Here is a 16,598-nt window from a genome sequence, read left to right as displayed (position 1 = left end):
TATTTTGCCACATCTAGCTGAGGCATATTGATATATGATATGTCCGCGGGTGGTCGATTTAGATTTTCTTTTGGTCGTTTACGTCTGTCATCGGCAGCGGATTTTCCTTAGGTCTCAAAGGGCCACGGGATACACATTGACATTTGAGACCAAAAATAGATCTACAATACATGTAACATAACAAATTAAAATAACATTACAATTATGAAGTACATACCTTTACCTTACACTGTTGAATAACCTATGTAACGTGAAGTACTAGATCTTGTCTAGATTCTGTCGTTATCTGTTTATTTGTATGAGGCACTGTTTATTTGTGACCATTTTAGACATTCTAGACAGCTAGACACAACACATGAAATAAAAGCCAAAACATGGCACAAGTGTGTCGCTGAGACAGGACGCTAGCAGAATGAATCTCTTCCACAAATGAACGCCTCGTCTGCACAAACAGATGTGCTATAAAAATAGGAAATGCCCGATTGTGTCACGCCGAAGTTGCTTTTTGTGAAGCAAGGAAAAGATTACCAAGATAAGATCATTAAGATGAAAATAAAAAAAAAAAAAAGATGATGACTACGTCCTATACGTCATGCATCTAGTCATACATGTTAACCAATGACTTAAATTCTGCCAAGTCCTTGGTTTTTCTGGCTGGCTCAGGCTCAGACTACCCATTCTATGCTCTAATAGCATTAGGGAAGAATGAGCATTTGTAAAAATGTTTCCTAACATATGGAACAAGGAATGTTTCTTTATCTATAGGTCTTTCTGAGATAAGATAATACGATGACAGATATTTCTTTTATTCAGTCGATGGCTAGACTGCACTTCAAATCGACATGTTCTTGCCAAGGCCGGTACGGACATCGTAGAGGGACTGCTTAGTGTTCAACAGATAGACTTCGAAGGGCACATATCCCGTAGGAGGGAAGACCGTATACGAAAGGCAATTTTTGTTTTGGTGCGCAGATAGTTGGTCTCAGTTATGGAAGTAAACATGTAAAGACCTCAGTTATGGAAGTAAACATGTCAAGACCTCAGTTATGGAAGTAAACATGTAAAGACCTCAGTTATGGAAGTAAACATGTCAAGACCTCAGTTATGGAAGTAAACATGTAAAGACCTCAGTTATGGAAGTAAACATGTAAAGACCTCAGTTATGGAAGAAAAAGAAAAATGTTTTGTTTCTCTACTAACATACAAAGACCACATTGACCTGCGTTATGCGTTGTACGCGGACGGTAATGTCTCTCTAAACTAGGGCCCTACAGGTACATAAAAAACGGTCTCTACCAGATGAACCATACTCGTTTCAGGGCTGTAGGAGAACGAAGCGATGGACAGGCCTGTCAATGAAACAGACTAATCCTGTCAAAGACAGAGAAGAATGGAAAGAAGTAGTCAGCAGATCACGTGTGGTGCCCCAACATGAGAAGAGACTGCGGGACTGGTAAAGTCAAGTGATCACATTACACCACATTGTTTCTGCGGTATTTTCCGTTTATTTAGGTGTAGCCTTCTATTTGAACAGTGAAGAGCTTGGGAAGCTTGATCTCCTTTGACAACCACAAGATGTCTGCATTATTTGTTGATTTAGAACACGATCTAGATCTAGACTAGATGCTAATTTTCCGAATAGATCATTTTCGTTTAATGAACTCAATTATCTTCATCTAGACTTGATTTTAATTTTTTTTAGCTTTAGAATTTGCATCTTATAATCTTATAGATCTACTTGATTCATATAGATCTATCTAGATCTACTCATCTAGTAAACTATTAGTAATGTAATAACTAATATACAATAATACATCAATAGAATAAGATTTAAATCAATAAATCTATATCTAGATTTAGAATCTAGATCAAGCTTTATTTTCTTTTAGTTTTAAAATATCTACTTTATACACTATAGGTTTTAGATTTAGATCTAATAGTGAACAGTTAAACACTGTATATTTGAGGTACAAGGTAAGTCTATGGACTCTTACAGTCTTACAGTCAGAAGGCGACTAATTATTATCTCATAGAAATGAGATCAAAGCCTGTGCATTATCTAGATGAGTGTTTCTCAAACCTTTGACTTATGCGGACCCCTTTTAGAATTTTCGGAACGCTGTGTGTCTACCCCTCGCCCCAGGGGCTGAGCTAGGAATTTGGGGGCCGGGGGAGGGGGGTTGACCCCTTTGGGTGCCCCTGCTTTTTGCATAATATTTAATTTCTAATGTAAAAAAAAAAACACAAATTGGGGCCCCCTCTCAAGCGGGGGCCCGGGGGTTCATTTTCAGATTCTCCCCCTCATCCCACCACCCTGGCTACGCCACTGTCTCCCCCCCCCTTAAAAAAAGGATTTATTTTAATAACATTTTTATGTGTGTAGGCCCACATAATAAAAAAAAATTAATTGCTCTATCACAATTAAGTATTTAATTAGTGAGTTTATTTATTTTTGCATGCTGCAGAGACACATCAAATACATTCTTCTAAAAAAAAAAAAGAAAACGTAGTTTTTACATTGAAAAAGTGAGCACGTCGTCAGAGGTTGTATATTTGAGCCACGCGTAGTGAAGTGCTTATACCCATTACCTCTTTACAGCTCTAACAACCTTACAGAACCAATAAGGTCTGTATTTACATTTATCTGTATATAATACATAATTCCTACGAATATCTTGTATCTATCAGCATTGTTTCTTATCAGTCTACGAGCAGAAGCTGATTACAGAGCGGAATAGTATTAGAAAACATAAAGTTCGTTGCTGTTCGATACACTTTAGGGTATGTTCCATTCTAGTGCATTCACACCTATATGTATATTTAAACATAGCCTTGGACAGTTTCTTCGTTTACGCTTATATACACAAATCTTACATTTATATACAACATAATGAGTTACTGGCTTACTGGGCTATGAAATCTCTCGGTTTGTGCTCTGTGTAGCAAAAGGTTACTCGTTTAGCTGTGTGCTTTTTACTTCAGCTTCCTAATTAAGATTTGTCTCCAAGTAATTAAACTCGGCACCTTCAATTAAAATTTTTCACCAAAAAAGGAAAACTCATTCACCGGTTACCCGTGTAGAGGTGTGGCTTGAAGCCCATTCCCTTATTTAGATTTACTACCAAGTAAACAAACTCTGTAAAATGCTACATCTATCTAGAGTGTCTCAATATGCTGACATTAAACCTACGTCCATCTTATTTCACTTGTGGTCACCTTTCTATCAATAAACTCGAATGTGATAGACTAAACCAATAAATAGGGAGTGGGAGCTGCTCATTTCTCCAGGATATACCCGCACAGCTAGACAGAATTGAGGTCAACGTGACGTAGTCAAGGAATATAAGATCTTAGCATGCTGACTAACCGGGTATAACCCACTCAAAAGTCAAGACAAACAAAGTGAAAAAAAAATGCCAGCTATTGATGCTCTGTATGTAAAGGGCATTTATTATGTTAAGTCTCATTTCTAATTACATACAACTTCTTGTCTTTGGAATAAAAGATGTTTGATGTATATTCATATCGGCCTTTTTTTTAAGCACAGTATTAAGTTCTAAATACAAATTGTAATACATTCAATAACAGACATTACTACAAAAGCCTTTGACGGTGTAACTTTTTCAACGTTCTGTAAACTTTCTTAATAATTATAACGATTGGAGAAAAGTGCATTCTATCAGCACTCTTCTGACATACTCGGATTCAAAGATGCCAACAATTTAATTAGAACGCACTATTCATCCCAGTAGAAAAAAAAGTCGAAGGTCATATTAAGTTTAATAACTTAGAGGCAGCCCTGGTCAATAGTATTATGCGAGGCACATTCTATGAACCTGTCGCGTTTTTAAGTTCAACGTACCTTTTTTTTTTACACAAAAGTGGTCAGTAAAATGAAATGCAACGGTCGGTAGAAATTCGACAGTCCATGGACTAAAAAATCCATTTAAATCACACTAACCGAGACGTTATGAAATGTTTTCTTCAAAAAGTTTTGACACAATTTTTGAGTACGCCACTTGCAAACAAACAAAAAAAAACTATATACATTTGACAAAGTCATATAAGAAGATAAGACAATGTCTCTTACTTAAGATATTTCAAATTTTAAAACATTGGTAAAAATGTTATTTTACTAATATACAGACATGGATTTATAACTACAATGAAAATAAACATTGCTTCGCCACCACCCCCTCCCCATTGTTGGTAGGTATTTTTGGTTTCGTACCTTTTAATGTGTTTTAAGAAAGTTTAAGTAGATGGAAGCGTCGTTGCAAACATAAGAGAAGAAAGAAAAATGTTTTTCGTTGTAACCTTTTTAAGGCCTAATATAGAGCACGTGTTGATATTAGAATGTTTCAAATGTTTAAAATATTACATTTTAATACAAAAACCATTGATAAATTGTCATAAGCAGATAACTTTCAAAATAAAACGGATATTCATTTTACAGTTGTCTAACAATCAATGACTGTATGGAATTAGCTTAATTTATTATGTTTCACCAACACAATAAACTAACGAATAATTCTTTAAGGGGCACTGAAAAGGGGGGGGGGGTGACACCATTAGCTGACCTCACCGGGTGACACCCGCCCTAGTGACGCCACTGCCGAGGGACCAGGATTTGTGCCGTCTCATACGCCACGGTTTTCCACAAGGTCGTCTTATGTTTAGTGGAAATACATTTTAGGAACAGGTAGGAACCCCTTCGTGAGCTCGGTCTCCAGCATGTAATAGGTGCGCATCATTCTCTAATCACAGTACGTTTGTTGGTGCTGAACTATAAATAAACATTATAATGAAATTTCAACGTTGACGAAAAAAAAAACAAATCAAAGAAAGAATTCGGTTTTGTTATAAGAAAGTTTTATTAATAAAAAAAAAAAGAACACACCATAAAACTAAAATGTTATTTAACCTTAATTAATTAAATCAATAGTAGGGTATGCGTGATCTGTTTGAGAGCCTTAAGTCAAGAAATAAGATAGAAACTAGAACAGTTGCAAACGGGACACTCAGCTGGGAACGAATAATAGATGATGTGTTTATGAACACAGACAGTGACTTAGCCATCAATACACGTGGAGTCTAGTCTTTAGTCCTGCCCTACACATACCTTAATACCGACCATCGACACACTTCCCAGAGTCGCTCCAAATCCTTAATCTAGTTCTCTGGTAGCACGAAGGACGTCTTTTAGTCCCAGACAGCTCACATCCCAATCTCTTGCTGATAAGTCGGATCTAAACAGTCCTTCCTCCTATCAACATGTCATCTATCACTCGCGTTAAACAGTGCGCTGTTGCGCAATTTATTCATCGGCGCGGGAGCAGAGTTAAAACAATACGCTAGGACGTATACGTATAAATGCTCCTTCTGTCTTAGTGCCATTAGAGCATGGAATGGGTTGCCTGAATCAGCCAGAAAAAATATTATTTAAGCAGAGTTTGTCTATAATTAACATTCATGACTAAATTACACGAAGGACGTATTAATCTTCTGTAATTTATAATTGAAGATAATAAGATGAGGTTTTTTATAATTTAATATTAATTTATTCTTTCATTCATCATCCATCATCAAACTCCATTTGAGTGAGGGCTTCAGAGGCTCAAATCCTCTCTTGCAACCCTTCTGTTTTGCGTAGTGCATACATGTCACCATACAGGTCGAGAATTTTTGGTTTCCCAGACCTGTCGAGACGAAGCAAGTCTGGAGGCAGTCAAACAGAATATGAGGCACGGTTTCCTCTTCATCACCACAGCGGGGACACCGTGAATCGAAATTTGGCCATAGCCGTGAGAAATATGAGCCAACAGGACAGTGGCCTGTCCTGCAATGTGCTATAATAGCTTGCTCAGGCCTGGACAGCCTCTACCACGGGGAAGTGCGGTCAGGGAGCCTCATGCGCACCCAGAATCCACGGGCTTTTTGGGACTTGCCCCAGCACTCAAACAACTTTTCAACTTCCGGTTTTTGAATTATAGCCAGAGCATGATGAAGACTCGCAGCCTGTTCGAAAGGTGGTCGGCCAAGGAATCTGCGATAGTGTTGTCACACCTATGTTACTCGGTACCCACTGCATTATTAAAGGAGTGCCATAGTGTTGCTTTATGTTGTATGAGGCCATGATGACAGTGTCGATTTTTTGGGGCCATGGTCCAGGGCTTTGCAAAGCCTGTAGTACAGGTTTTGAGTCAGTGGCCACAACAATCTGTGTTGCCCTCAAATGTCCCTCGCCGAGTTGAGAGTCAATGACTTTGAAGGCTTCACAGATTGCCATGGCCTCTGTATCAAAACTGCAAACACTACCACATGGTCCAAAGATTTTGACTGAGTCAGAGCCTCAAGAAACTCAAGGTAGGCTCCATAGCCTGTTCTTCCAGAATCTATCGATGCTGATCCATCAGTATATGCAAAAATGGCACTGGGTTTGAATGCATTAATGGTCTCTCGTGTTTTATAATTTGAAGGTCTTTAGATTAAAGACTTAGCTTAGTGGCATTAGGGTCTACTAGATTCAAGCGTATGTCTGGGGTCGTTGGGCGACACCAAGGGGGAAGGTGATGAAAGCGTTGAATGTTTTGTCGGTTGGTGGAGAGGCCAGCTTTATCAAATAGTCTAGTGGCATGATGCATAAAAGACTGCATCTGGATACGTCTTCTGCATCTCCAACCATCCACTAGTTTTCTAGCTGGGAGGCATTAATCCAGCCTTTTGTACCGCTCAAAGCAAGTCAGTATTGACCTTTCTCTCCTAAGGTTTAGTCGACCTACATTAGTCAATATTTCATTCGCATTTACTGGGCTTGACCTATATACAATTTAATATTATTTATGTTTTCATTGAATTTTGTTCGTTACTCCAAGCAAAACCTGTTGTTTGATTTTCTATGCTTTTGTCTTATCTATCTCACCAGAAATGAAACGATCTCTTCTAATTCAACATCTCCATCTAGATTACTGGACTATGATTCTGGTTGCTTTTGTGTTTCATGATAGTCACCGTACGTATATAAACAATTAACAAGCAACATAAAAAAGTTTTTTTTAAAACAATTCCTGAAGCAGATAACAACCGATAATTTCTCATTTATTTCTTAAAATGTCTCATGCACAGACCTATACATATTATATCTAGAATGGAAAACAGAAACAAATTCTTATTTGCGATTGATCAACTCGAAGGACCTATATAAAGAGATAGTTAGGTATTAATCACAGAACTATATACTCACGAAAGTTCATGAAATAAAGCAATTTCCTGTTTGTTTCCAGTAAGATAATGTATCGAAATCCTAGATCGAAATAATAGATTTTAGTTATCTTATGTAGGCCTACATTTAAATACATTCATTACCTAGATCTTTTTAGATTATGTGTTTAAAAAATTGAATAGCATACTAATAGTTATGAGACGAGAGTGCTATTTTTTGATGTTCAAATACTAGATATATGTTATTTAACAGTTTTGCAAAATGTTCAGCAACACAAGCTTTTACAAGACATGTAGGTATCCGGCTCCGGACGAATATGAAAAAGGGCTATCCGGTGTACCCCTAGTTTAGATAGTCTATATTGTCCATATAGTTCATCGTATAATGCTGGACATTAACTCTGGTCACTGGTTCACACGACAGCTTGTCCTGAAAATTATTTTGACCCCATGTGTAGATACACATGCAACTGCAAAGCGACCTGCAACTTGTTAGGATACTGTGACGACAACGGTTGCAAACGTGGATATTTCGGATATCACTGCCAGTACCGTAAGTAAAAACAGCACACACATTCATACACACATTCATACACACACACTCACACAGAAAGATGTCTTTGTATACTATTATATTTAGCCTAACATAGAACCATACGATTTATAATAAATGATAATTAATTATTCTCAATTGACAAAGTAAGTTAGTTAGTAATACTAATTTCAGAAACACATATGATTTAAAATACATGAAAAAAAAATTACAAATAGATTTTATAAAAGACAATACCTCCTTTACAATCCGACTCAGCCAACTTATACACAACTTATAGAGAGATTGTTTGTAGATTTAAAAAAAAAATTGGAGCATTTTTACTCTGCCCTAAAACAATACAGTTTTCAAGATTTAGCTAAATGGGGCATCTTGACATAGATTTTAACTATTAGAATAGCAAATGTTTTTATTAGCGGCCCCCTAAAGGGGAAAAGACGCCATTAGTTTTGTGTGAAATGTCTGTCCGTTTGTCCCGTTTAGATCTCGTAAACTAGAATGGATAGTGAAAATCCTACATCATAATATTTTATTCTATTCTAAGTTCTGATGCAATGGCTACTTTTTTCTTTTCCAAAAACTAAAAATCTAATTTTTAAAAATCATTTATGCAAGCATTTTGATCATAAAAATACACCACTTTTCATGGGTGCAGCCAGGGGGGGGGGGGGGGGTTGGGGTTCAAAACCCCCCCCCCGAAATGAAATCCCCCCCTTAGGGGGGGGGGATCGGAATTTAGTGAATGATTTTTTGCTTTGATTTTGTTTATTTTAGGTGAGATTTTAATACTAAAGCATCAATTGCCCCAGCACAACCAATGGGGGTTCGAGTTTAAAAACCCCTACCAGGGGTTTTGTGTTTAAAACCCCTTACTAGGGGTTTTGAGTTTTAAACCCCCTACTTGGGTTTTTTTTCAGTTAACCCCCCCCCCTTTCTATAAAACAAAACAAAACAAAAATGCAAACGAAAATTCCCTAATTCCAAGAGCACAGTTAAGGGAGATTTTCATTTTAAAACCCCCTCCAAAATGTACGATAAACCCCCTCTTCGATATAAAAAAAAGTTAATTACGCACTCAAAATGTTATAGCGTAGCTAAATGGGTTTTGACTTAGTTTTTAGTTTAAACCCCACATCAGGGGGGTTTGAAGGTAAAAAATACCTCTTTAATAATTAAAACAAAGCAAATTATACATTCAAAATATTTTGAGTGTAGTCAAAGGGGTTTCGAGTTTAAACGCCCCTCAGGTGGAGTTTGAAGCTAAAAAGTACCTCTTCAATATAAATAAAAGCTAATTACTCACACTAAAATCTATGAACGCAGCCAAAGGGGTTTTGAGTTTAAACCCCCCGCCAGGGGGGTTTGAGGCTAAAAAATACATCTTCAGTGTAAGAAAAAAAGCAAATTACGCACTCAAAATGCTATGAGCGTTGCCAAAAGGGGTTTTGAGTTTAAACCCCCATTCAGAGGGGTTTAATGCTAAAAATACCTCTTCAATATAAAAAAAAAGCAAATTACACACTAAAATTATTTGAGCGTAGCCAATCCAATCGGGGGTTTTGAGTTTAAACCCCTCTTCTACAGATGGCGTTTGTTTAAAGTTTAAAACCCTCCAGATGGTTTTGAGTTTAAAATCCCCCTACAGAGCATTTCGAGGTGGAAAACCCCCAACAGATGATTTTGACGATAAAACTTCTCTTTTCGATATAAAATCTAAATCAAACTACAGTCACTTAATTCCAAGAGCTTTTTCAAGAGTGGTTACACATTTTTACCAGTGGCAGGGCTCCCTTAATAAACTGTAGTGAATAGTCATCTGCCGAAATTGAAAAACACTAAATGTGGCTCAACAAAGATGGCTAAGACAGATTTTAGTAGTCAGTTATAGAGATCGAGTTTAAATCAAGGAAATCCTATGCCGAACTGGGAGTCGACCCTTTAGTAAGATTGTGAGAGAGCGACGCATGAGGTTTGCGGGACATGTTCTCCGACAAAATGAATTACGCATAAGAAGAGTTGCAATGATATCCTAGTACAACTTGACGCCACTCATTCATTGAGGTCCTCATGGCAGGTGGGAAGAGGCTTCAGACATTACCAGTGACAGATTTTTATGGAAACAGCTTGGCGTCAAATGCTCCGAACGGCGCGGTAGGGTCTAAGTCAGTAAGAATAGCACATTAGGTTTTTGAAATAAAACTTTTAATAGAAGGAAAATGCACTGTAGATACCTCAGAATATGCATTTTGTTGGCTTTCAATATCAGAAATAGTGCTTGGCGGCGGTGCTTCGCCCCTGGCTGGGGGAGCTCCTAGCGCTCCCCCAGACCCCCTTGCTAGTATTGGCGGGGAATCTACAATTTTTCCACTAACTCATGGAAGAATCTATTCTAGGGCACAATAAACGTCTTCCGAAAGAATGAAGGGTCAGAATGCAATAAAGATTATGTACACACACACACACACATAAATACATATTTTAAAAAATTCGCGGGGGGGGGGGGAGAGAAAAAATCCCCGCCCAAACCCCCCCCCCCGAAAAAAAAACCTGGCTACGCCCATGCCACTTTTACAACTATTCACAATTAAATTTAACAACCACTGGATACTCTTTATTAGGATGCGAGAATATATACCATATTTGTAACACATTAATGTTAACGGTTTTTGATTTTTATTGTCAACATTTTTTTTTTTTACATTTGTATTGCTAAGTTAAGTAAGATCTGTCATACTAACTATTACAATTACACGAAAAAAAAAGTTTATTTTTTTTAAAGAGAAAAAATCTATTTAGTATGAATATAAGTTGGACATAATATAAAACAACAATTAATTAGTAATTTTTCATATTATCGCGTGAACTGCAACGCCGTTCACTCAATTCAAAACACTCATGGAAATGTTGTTTTCTTGTGTTTTTTATTTGAGGAAATAAAGATTGACCATTTACAAAGCAATTAGATTAATTAGATATTCATTATAAGACATCAGTTAGGCCAGATTCACATTTAACTTCACATTCACTTTCACCTATCCTTTGGTTTGCTGAACCGCTGGGGCGCCACACAACATCTGTCAACCTTCCTTCTCCATTCTTCTCTGTTATTTGTCTTTGATCGAATTTAATTCTGATGTTCTTTCCGAAAATATTGATACCTGCATTTTTATCTGCCTGGGTGGACCTTTTCGGGGGCCGATATTGAGTTTGTGTTTCCACACAAACTGTCTTTGGATGCGCACGGATAAGTCATTGGTTTTGGTTTTGTCTTTCGTCTTGGCTAATCAAACTAAGATAGCTTAGTATCTAAATCTAGGTTGCTGGCGATTGCTGTTCCCAAGTAGGTGAATTCCTGTAGCACCGTTAGCGTGTGATTTCCTATATTTATCTTGTGCCAGGATTTTGGTCTTGGAGAGGCCTATTGTAAGGCTAAAAACTTGACAAGCAGCTGCCAAAGCATTCACAAGTCTTAGTAATCCTTTTGAGATATGAATGACGCGTCATAGGCGAGCTGCAGTACACTAATTTAAGATACACCGTTTCTTCGTTTAGGCATTAAGGCGTGCCAGATTATTGGATCTTTTGAAGATCCTACAGGGATTTAAAAGAGCTGGTGAGTACCACTGAAAAGATAACGCAGAATAGTGTTGGAGCCAGAACACATCCTTGTTTTACTCCGCCCTTGAAGGAGAAAGGCCTTGAGTAAGAACTGTCTAACTGTACCGTGCCCTGCATATTTTCGTGAAAAGCTGACACTAGATTCCGTAACTTGTTTGGACAGCCCATTCTCTCTACTACAGTCAAAAAGACCACTTCTGTTAACAAGGCCAGGTGCTGGACTTGGTTGTCAGAGGCTACCTGAGACGCATGCCTTTAGGAGTATTTTATAGACAATAGGAGTTTAATAAGAATTCGATATAGTTTCCAAGAAATGAAACGTATGAAGCATCATGATTCCCTGAAACTTCAAGTCTAATCTAGTCACCTTATCGACTTCCTATGTTATATTATTTCCATACTGCCTCCTTATAAACAGAGCCCAATGTGTCTTTTCGAACTATAATACATTTCACAAACATACCAAACTAAAATAAACTATCTGATTTCGCAGGTGACCTCGCTACACATTGGGACCTACCGACAACGATATATACTGACGGCGACGACACCACATGCCAGGATGACGACACAGTTACGTCAGTTAAGATACCTATGCCAATTATGACAATGACTTTTTTCATGGTTACAATCAGCCCAGAGCCTACAAGTAAAGGTATTTGTCATTTAGTTGCGTATATACGTAAAGTTATGAGTCCGTTAGCTACGTATATATTGCCTTTGCTCTGTAATCAGGCTTTCTGCAAACGCTGTTTAACACTACACAATTTATTCAAGAATTATTTGACAACTTTTCTCCAAACAATGTGATACTTTAATAAAGAGTCTAATAAGTGAACAATCAAATACCAGACAATTAGCAGCACGAAAGGTCTTAATGAAACCGTTGTACTAAACTTGTCTCTAACTGGACGCGCATTGCTTTGGGACTCACTGTACCGAAATGACCTTATTGTGGACTAACTAATTAGCAGAACTGGGCGTTTTCTCATTCATTCGGACAGTACATAATAAACTACTCTCTAACAGTACATAATAAACTACCTCTCTGACAGTACATAATTTAACTGTATGGAATTTAGCTCTGGTGATATAAAGGGAGAGTAATCTTTGAAGGATTACGGGCACGACATGGCCTAAATTGTGCCGATGTGCCAAAAACTCAAACTCTGACAGTACATAATAAACTACCTCTCTGACAGTACATAATAAACTACCTCTCTGACAGTACATAATAAACTACCTCTCTAACAGTACTAAATAAACTACCTCTCTAACAGTACTAAATAAACTACCTCTCTAACAGTTCTAAATAAACTACCTCTCTAACAGTACTAAATAAACTACCTCTCTAACAGTACTAAATAAACTACCTCTCTAACAGTACTAAATAAACTACCTCTCTAACAGTACTAAATAAACTACCTCTCTAACAGTACTAAATAAACTACCTCTCTAACAGTACTAAATAAACTACCTCTCTAACAGTACTAAATAAACTACCTCTCTAACAGTACTAAATAAACTACCTCTCTAACAGTACTAAATAAACTACCTCTCTAACAGTACTAAATAAACTACCTCTCTAACAGTACTAAATAAACTACCTCTCTAACAGTACTAAATAAACTACCTCTCTAACAGTACTAAATAAACTACCTCTCTAACAGTACTAAATAAACTACCTCTCTAACAGTACTAAATAAACTACCTCTCTAACAGTACTAAATAAACTACCTCTCTGACAGTACATAATAAACTACCTCTCTAACAGTACATAATAAACTACCTCTCTAACAGTACTAAATAAACTACCTCTCTAACAGTACTAAATAAACTACCTCTCTAACAGTACTAAATAAACTACCTCTCTAACAGTACTAAATAAACTACCTCTCTAACAGTACTAAATAAACTACCTCTCTGACAGTACATAATAAACTACCTCTCTAACAGTACATAATAAACTACCTCTCTAACAGTACTAAATAAACTACCTCTCTGACAGTACTAAATAAACTACCTCTCTAACAGTACTAAATAAACTACTTCTCTAACAGTACTAAATAAACTACCTCTCTAACAGTACATAATAAGCTATCTCTCTAACAGTACATAATAGAATACTTCTCTAGCAGTACATAATATAATAGCTCTCTGGCAGTACACAATAAAATACCTCTCTTGCAGTACATAATAAACTATCTCTTAGCCAGTACGAAATAAACTACCTCTCCGCCAGTAAAAAATAGACTACCTCTCTGAAAGTACATAATAAACTACCTCTCTAACAGTACATAATAAACTACTTCTCTAACAGTACATAATAAACTACTTCTCTAGCAGTACATAATAAACTACCTCTCTAACAGTACACAAATAAACTACTTTTCTGCATGTACAAAATGTATTTCCTTCATACACTACAAATCTGTGTCCTATCTCACTTTCCGATGTAACTTTATTTGGTTCACAGAGATGCTTGAAGAAATGACCTATGAACTTGAGCAAAATGGGAAAAAAATCATGTGTGACAATTGGAATGCCACTAACTTTATTGATAATAACATCATATATGTCTATTGTCTTACAAGTGTCAATGTGACCAGTATTACACTGCATGGGAAGGCAGTGGCTCTTCTCTGTACAGTAAACATTTCCGGAGGTAAAACAACATTTTGTTCCTATTTGAAGCTTTTGAATTTCAGTTCTAAACAAGATAAAAGATAGAGTTTGTGTTATCAAACGAACTCAGATGCGGCTTCCGACGATACATAAAAAATACTCCGAAAAACGTCTAAGGAAGAAAAAAAACTAACTTATCTCTAAGTTCCACGGCTTAGTTAGACTAAAAGTTTCTTTTTTTTTAATTCGAGAGAGTTATCAACTTTTTTTTTGCACTCATTCGTTTAACAGTGGCGTAGCTAGGGTGGGAGGAGGAGGGGGGAGAATTTGAAAATCCCCCCGGGCCCCCACTTGAGAGGGGCTCCCAAATGAGTGTTTTTTACATTAAATATTAAATATTACGCACAATGCAGGGGCCCCAAAAGAGATCTAGCCCCCGGGCCCCCCAAATGATGGCGAATTCCTAGCTCTGCACCTGTCGTTTAGCCTTCAATTTAATGACATCATTCCAAAATGATGTCCGAAAAAAGGAACCACTTCACATGCCCTAATGGTAATAATAATGGGAATGTATTCGACTCCAAAAATTAAGGATCAGTGAAGTGTTTTACATGACTACGATAACCCTGTCTCATTTATATACATATAGCCTACTTTGAAATTTTAAAGAAAATCGTTAGAGCCATTTTCGAAATAAAATTCATATATATACATTATTATACATACATACAAGTATAGGATAAGAAATAGTTCCTCAACTCTTACACATACATTTTATTCTGTCCCTTTGAAGGTCGCAATGTAGCTATAAATCAACCAATCAGATTTACTCCTCTGGATCAATATGCCGCTAGACATGCGGGCGGTGTGGACGGACTGTATCCGACTAGTGGTGCCCTCAACCCAGTAACCTGTTTTAAAGGGTCTGAAAATATCACAAAGTCTATCTATGAAATCACCCTAGACGTACCAAAGTTAATTAGTTACTTTATGATCATTAATACACCAGGTAAGATGTTCGAAACAATATTAATCGTACCTGTGAGTAAAATAAAAGAAGAACATTGTGTTTTTATGAATATTTGTATACATATACAAGCTAAGAACCTGGTTAGATTTCGACACACTGAATCTTTTTATATGCATATTTACACACACGTACACACACACATAGATTTTCTTTCTTTGTTAACATATTGTAAACATAGTCTCCCTTACATTTAATTATTGTTTTAGAATTGGTGTATTTTTATGAAAAAATCGCTTGCATAATTAATTGTATAAACTAAACGGTTTGCTTATTGCTTTTAGAAAACAAAACGTAGCCGTTGCACCTTAGCTTTGCAAGCCACAGCGCATGGTGAAATAAGATTTTTCCGTTCTGATGTAGTTTTTGAGATCTGAGTGTGACAGACGGACATTTTGCACAAACCTAACGGCGGCTAACGGGGGCCACTAAAAAAAGGAATGGGTCACGTTCGAAATATAATACAGATTGAATTAAGGATCCGAAGAAAAGTCATAGACTAAAATGGACTATCATTTTTTCTTTGGCCGTGGGGGTGGGGGTGGCGAGTAAGTGAAAGTGCTACTATAATTAACTAGCCTAAAATATAAGTGCCTGTATGTGTCGTGGGATCATTGTGACCGCGGGTCTTTCCAAATCAAGTCAAAACTCTATGTTGGACAAATTACTATGCGCAGGTTACAAAAAAATATCGTTCCAGAGAGCGAAAAAAAAAGAGAAAGAAAGAATGAAAGAGAGAGTATGCGGTTAAATTTCAGTGTAACAAATACATTGATTCGCATGCTAACAAAAGTATGTTAGGCTGATCCATGGGCGTAGACAGGATTTTTTTTCGGGGGGGGGGGGTTTGGCAACGCTCATAGCATTTTGAGTGCGTAATTAGCTTTTTTTCTTACACTGAAGATGTATTTTTTAGCCTCAAACCCCCCCTGGCGGGGGGTTTAAACTCAAAACCTCTTTGGCTGCGTTCATAGATTTTAGTGTGCGTAATTTGCTTTTATTTATATTGAAAAGGTACTTTTTAGCTTCAAACTCCACTGGAGGGGAGTTTAAACTCAAAACCCCTTTGACTACACTCAAAACATTTAGAGTGTATAATTTGCTTTGTTTTTATTATTAAAGAGGTATTTTTTACCTTCAAACCCCGCTGAAGTGGGGTTTAAACTAAAAACTAAGTCAAAACCCATTTAGCTACGCTCATAACATTTTTAACAATTTTTTTAAATTGAAGAGGGGGTTTATTGTAAATTTTGGAGGGGGTTTTAAAATAGAAATCTCTCTTAACTGTGCTCTTGGAATTAGGGGATTTTCGTTTGCATTTTTGTTTTGTTTTGTTTTATAGAAGAGGGGGGGGTGTTAACTGCAAAAACCTAAAGTAGGGGGTTTAAAACTCAAAACCCCTTGTAGGGGGTTTTAAATTCAAAACCCCTGGTAGTGGTTTTTAAACTCGAACCCCCCTGGTAGGGGGTTTTAAACTCAAAACCCCCTGGTAAGGGGTTTTAAACTCAAAATCCCATTGGTTGTGCTGGGACAATTGATGGTTTAGTATTAAAA

At 37.0% G+C, this 16,598-nt stretch overlaps 2 protein-coding genes across 7 annotated transcripts in view; one reads left to right on the top strand and one right to left on the bottom strand.

The window, feature by feature from the left end:
• LOC106061384 (cell death abnormality protein 1-like) overlaps positions 1-280 on the bottom strand; it is a 34,727-nt gene extending 34,447 nt beyond the window's left edge. Inside the window, exon 1 of the mRNA XM_056014334.1 lies at positions 218-280. The gene's annotated coding sequence lies outside the window, so the exon portion shown is untranslated. The remainder of the gene's footprint in view (positions 1-217) is intronic.
• Positions 281-1,873: 1,593 nt separating this feature from the next.
• The window catches only part of LOC106061385 (uncharacterized), a 32,869-nt gene continuing 18,144 nt past the window's right edge, over positions 1,874-16,598 (top strand). Inside the window, exons 1-7 of one of the 6 annotated variants that reach the window (XM_056014797.1) lie at positions 1,936-1,974; positions 4,147-4,209; positions 6,926-7,012; positions 7,646-7,774; positions 11,886-12,047; positions 13,869-14,057; positions 14,811-15,026. In XM_056014797.1, the coding sequence (XP_055870772.1) occupies positions 6,928-7,012; positions 7,646-7,774; positions 11,886-12,047; positions 13,869-14,057; positions 14,811-15,026 (781 nt within the window). In that variant the 5' untranslated portion in view covers positions 1,936-1,974; positions 4,147-4,209; positions 6,926-6,927. Of the gene's footprint in view, positions 1,975-2,704; positions 2,782-4,146; positions 4,210-4,678; positions 4,703-6,925; positions 7,013-7,645; positions 7,775-11,885; positions 12,048-13,868; positions 14,058-14,810; positions 15,027-16,598 lie in introns of those variants that run through there. The other 5 variants (XM_056014802.1, XM_056014799.1, XM_056014798.1 and 2 more) reach the window with 5 other exon arrangements.

This window comes from Biomphalaria glabrata, chromosome 16 (genome assembly GCF_947242115.1).
Source record: "Biomphalaria glabrata chromosome 16, xgBioGlab47.1, whole genome shotgun sequence".
Taxonomy (NCBI): Eukaryota; Metazoa; Mollusca; class Gastropoda; family Planorbidae; genus Biomphalaria; species Biomphalaria glabrata.
This window is presented reverse-complemented; position numbering and strand designations above follow the sequence as displayed.